Source organism: Rhinopithecus bieti, unplaced genomic scaffold (genome assembly GCF_001698545.2).
Source record: "Rhinopithecus bieti isolate Rb0 unplaced genomic scaffold, ASM169854v2 scaffold_30905, whole genome shotgun sequence".
In the NCBI taxonomy this organism is placed as follows: Eukaryota; Metazoa; Chordata; class Mammalia; order Primates; family Cercopithecidae; genus Rhinopithecus; species Rhinopithecus bieti.
Window position 1 is genome coordinate 52,948 of NW_016813198.1, and position 3,422 is coordinate 56,369.

The window sequence follows — 3,422 nt, forward strand, 5'->3', positions numbered from 1 at the left end:
AGGGGCCTGCGCGGGACGGGACCGCCGTGCCGAGGGCTCCGAGCACTTCCGGAGCCGGGCGCGGGGCCGAGGGCTGGGCCCCCCTCTTCTCTTCCCTCCTCCAGCGGCTGCGCTCCCTCCGGCGCCCTCGGCCCTGGGGCGGAGGCGGCCGCCGCCGCCGGGAAGCGAGCGCCGTGGCTCCTTCTACGCGCGCGCGTTGACCGCCTCGGGGTCGCGGCCCTTGTCCGGGGGTTGCTGGAGCCCTCAGGCCTATGGCTGCCGAGGCGGGTGTCGTGGGACCTGGGGCCTCCCTTGATGGGGATTGGAGGGACCAGGCCTGTGGGCTTCTGGTACACGTGCATTTGTCTTCCCGAGAGGGTCGCCCAGCCCTTGTACGTACAGGTCGTCATCTTAGAACAGGTGCGAACAGCTGTAACAGGGTAAACAATTTCCATGTCCGTGTAATTGACTACCCAACACGGTATACGCAGGGGGTATTGATCTCAACGGAAAAAACAGGCTTCCTGGTTGGTAGTATTTTCTCCACCTTCTGGAAGAGCAGTTAGTTCTCCGTGTCCAAATTAGAGGTAAAAGGAAAGAGTACATGAGGTGTGGCCATCTTGAGGTGACCTCCAATTTCTGACTTCGATCCATCTCAGCCACTTAATTGTGTGGGCTTTCTCCAAATTTCAGTGTTTGAAGATACTGTGGAGGAGCGTGTCATCAATGAAGAATATAAAATCTGGAAGAAGAATACACCGTTTCTGTATGACCTGGTTATGACCCATGCTCTTCAGTGGCCCAGTCTTACCGTTCAGTGGCTTCCTGAAGTGACTAAGTAAGGGTTTCTGGCAACTTTTTTTTTGCTTAAATTTAACTGTCTTTCTGAATTTCCTAGTTTTGGCGTTTTATACCTAGAACATAAGTATGTAATCAGCCCTTGCTTGGGGTGGCAGGTGGTTTTTATTTTCAAAACTTAACGTGATTTATTGGGATGATTTCTGGCGTATAGTGTGGTGGTATAAGGGGAGAAAGAATCTGTTGTGAGATTAATGGTATTTGGAGGAAACACTGAATATATTTGACATTTGCTGGGCTCGAATGTAGAGCAGCATCTCTCTGGGCCCAAACTAATGCGTTTCTTTAAAACTTTATTGAAAAAGAAGAATATTTACAGAAAAGTTCACACATCGTAAGTGTTGTATGGCTTCATAAATTTTTGTAAAGTGAACACACGTAACAGTCACCCAAGATAAATACATTTTAATTGGTAAAGGCAAAAAGACCTTGTTAACAATTGACCAAAGAAAAGATGTTATCGTCTTATGGAATACACTTTGAGATTGTCGTTAGTCTTCATAAGAGTATTCTTTTCTGTTAGATCTACGGTTTCTCTGATAATAATTGCTGGCATTTATTGAGCAGTCAGAACAGGGCCTGGCACATCTGAAGAATCTACGTCTTGTTGTTGTAATCCTCATAGTAGTACTATGCTGTAGGTAATTTTCATTATCCTTGTTTTACTGATAGGGGAACTGGGAGTGAGCGTTTAAGTGCCATCCCAAGATCACACAGCTGGTCCCTGTGTTAGTCTGCCTTGCTCATTCACTTGAACCTTTTCTAGTAGGAACTTGACCATGTACTTTTAAAGTGTATTAAATATGGGGCCAGGCACAGTGGCTTATACTCCTGTAATCCTAGCGCTTTGGAAGGTAAGCTTGAGCGCAGGAGTTCAAGGCTGCAGTGAGCCATGATTGCGCCACTGCATTCCAGCTTAGCCAACAGAGTGAGACCCTGTCTTCCAAAGAAACAACAAAAAAGCATCTTAAATTTGGGTGTTGTGGGCATATAATTTAAAGAGGATTAAATGAAACTCTAACCTAAAAAGAGGATTTTGCAACAAGTTATAAAAATAATAAGCTAATTTTGGCTGGGCGCGATGGCTCACGCCTGTAATCCTAGCACTTTGGGAGGCCGAGGCAGGTGGATTGCCTGAGCTCAGGAGTTCGAAACCAGCCCAGGCAACACGGTGAAACCCCGTCTCTACTAAAATACAAAAAAAAAAAACATTAGCCAGGCGTGGCAGCGTGTGCCTGTAGTCCCAGCTACAGGCTACAGGGAGGCTGGGACAGAAGAATTGCTTGAACCTGGGAGGCGGAGGTTGCAGTGAGCCAAGATCGCTCTACTGCACTCCAGCCTGGGTGAGAGCGAGAGCGAGACTCCATCTCTTAAAAATAAAAATAATAATTACAATAATCTCATTGTATATAAAACTGCTCTTACAATGGCTAGGTTCTCCATATGCAAACATTGATTTCCATACAGATAGGAATTTCCACTGGGCTTCCCAAAAATCTAAATGTAAATGTACAGATGTGGGAAGAGTAGAGAAGAACTAAGTGATGGACACTTGGAAGCATTGACGTTTACAGTCACCTTTGAACAGATTGAAAACTAGATTAAGCATCGTATACTCAGGGGTATTCAAGTTCTGGTTTGAGCATCGTGTGCATTTGCCTCTTTGGTCTGTTAAGCAGATTTAAAATGTATTAACTAAATTTACCTTTTGGGGGATCTTTTTGACCCACTGTAACATAGTAGAAAACAGCAGGGACTTTAAACTTAGAGACCTGGGTTAGAATCATGCCCCTGCTTCTTCTTAGCTTCGTGAACTGGGGCCGTGTTGTCTGGGCTGTAAATGGAGATGTTGGTCGTACTGACTACCTACATTTGAGGGAATTAAATGAGATCATGCATGTTAAAGTGCCTGGTGCAGCATAAGTACACAGTAAGTGGTGACTGATGCTGATTCTCCCACCCCTTCCTGTTCAGAAATAATTTGTCAGGATTGAAATAGCTCTGTGTTTCTTCATTTGGATTTCAATGAAAGCTACTTGCTGAAGTTTTTTTTTTTTTTAATGTTACCTATAATATATAATACTTAGGAATGCAACAGAAAATGCTTTAATTAAATTATTTGATATGTATCATGGTGTTCTTTGTATACAAAGCTGTTGTGGGATTGAGTTGTGGGACGTGCAGTGCCTTAGGGAATGTAAGAAAATGCCAAGCAGCCTGCGTTCTTGGATGTTGAGGATTGCTGTGTGGTGCTTTGCAGGGTTCAGTTTGGGGTATAAAGGGACTGTGTTTTATCACCATACAGAACAGTAAAAATGTTGACTGTTCCTCAGTGTCTGACTCTGAGGAACAAGACCCTGCTCCACCTTATAAGCCTTTCTTTTGCCGACTTAAAACATGCTTCATAACGATTACTTGGACTTCCTGAGCTATTGTCCTTCAGTTGAGTTAGGTAACTGTCCAAATAATTGATTTGGCTTTTTTTTTTTTTTTTTTTTGGAGACAGAGCAAGACTCTGTCTCCCAGGCTGGAGTGCAGTGGCACCATCTTGGCTGACTGCACCCTCCACCTCCCAGGTTCAAGCG

At 44.8% G+C, this 3,422-nt stretch overlaps 1 protein-coding gene across 1 annotated transcript in view; it reads left to right on the forward strand.

The window, feature by feature from the left end:
* The first annotated feature begins 15 nt into the window (after positions 1-15).
* LOC108512479 (histone-binding protein RBBP7-like) overlaps positions 16-3,422 on the forward strand; it is a 24,739-nt gene continuing 21,332 nt past the window's right edge. The window contains 2 exon segments of the mRNA XM_017847752.1: positions 16-399; positions 673-817. Coding sequence (XP_017703241.1) covers positions 252-399; positions 673-817 — 293 coding nt within the window. The 5' untranslated portion in view covers positions 16-251.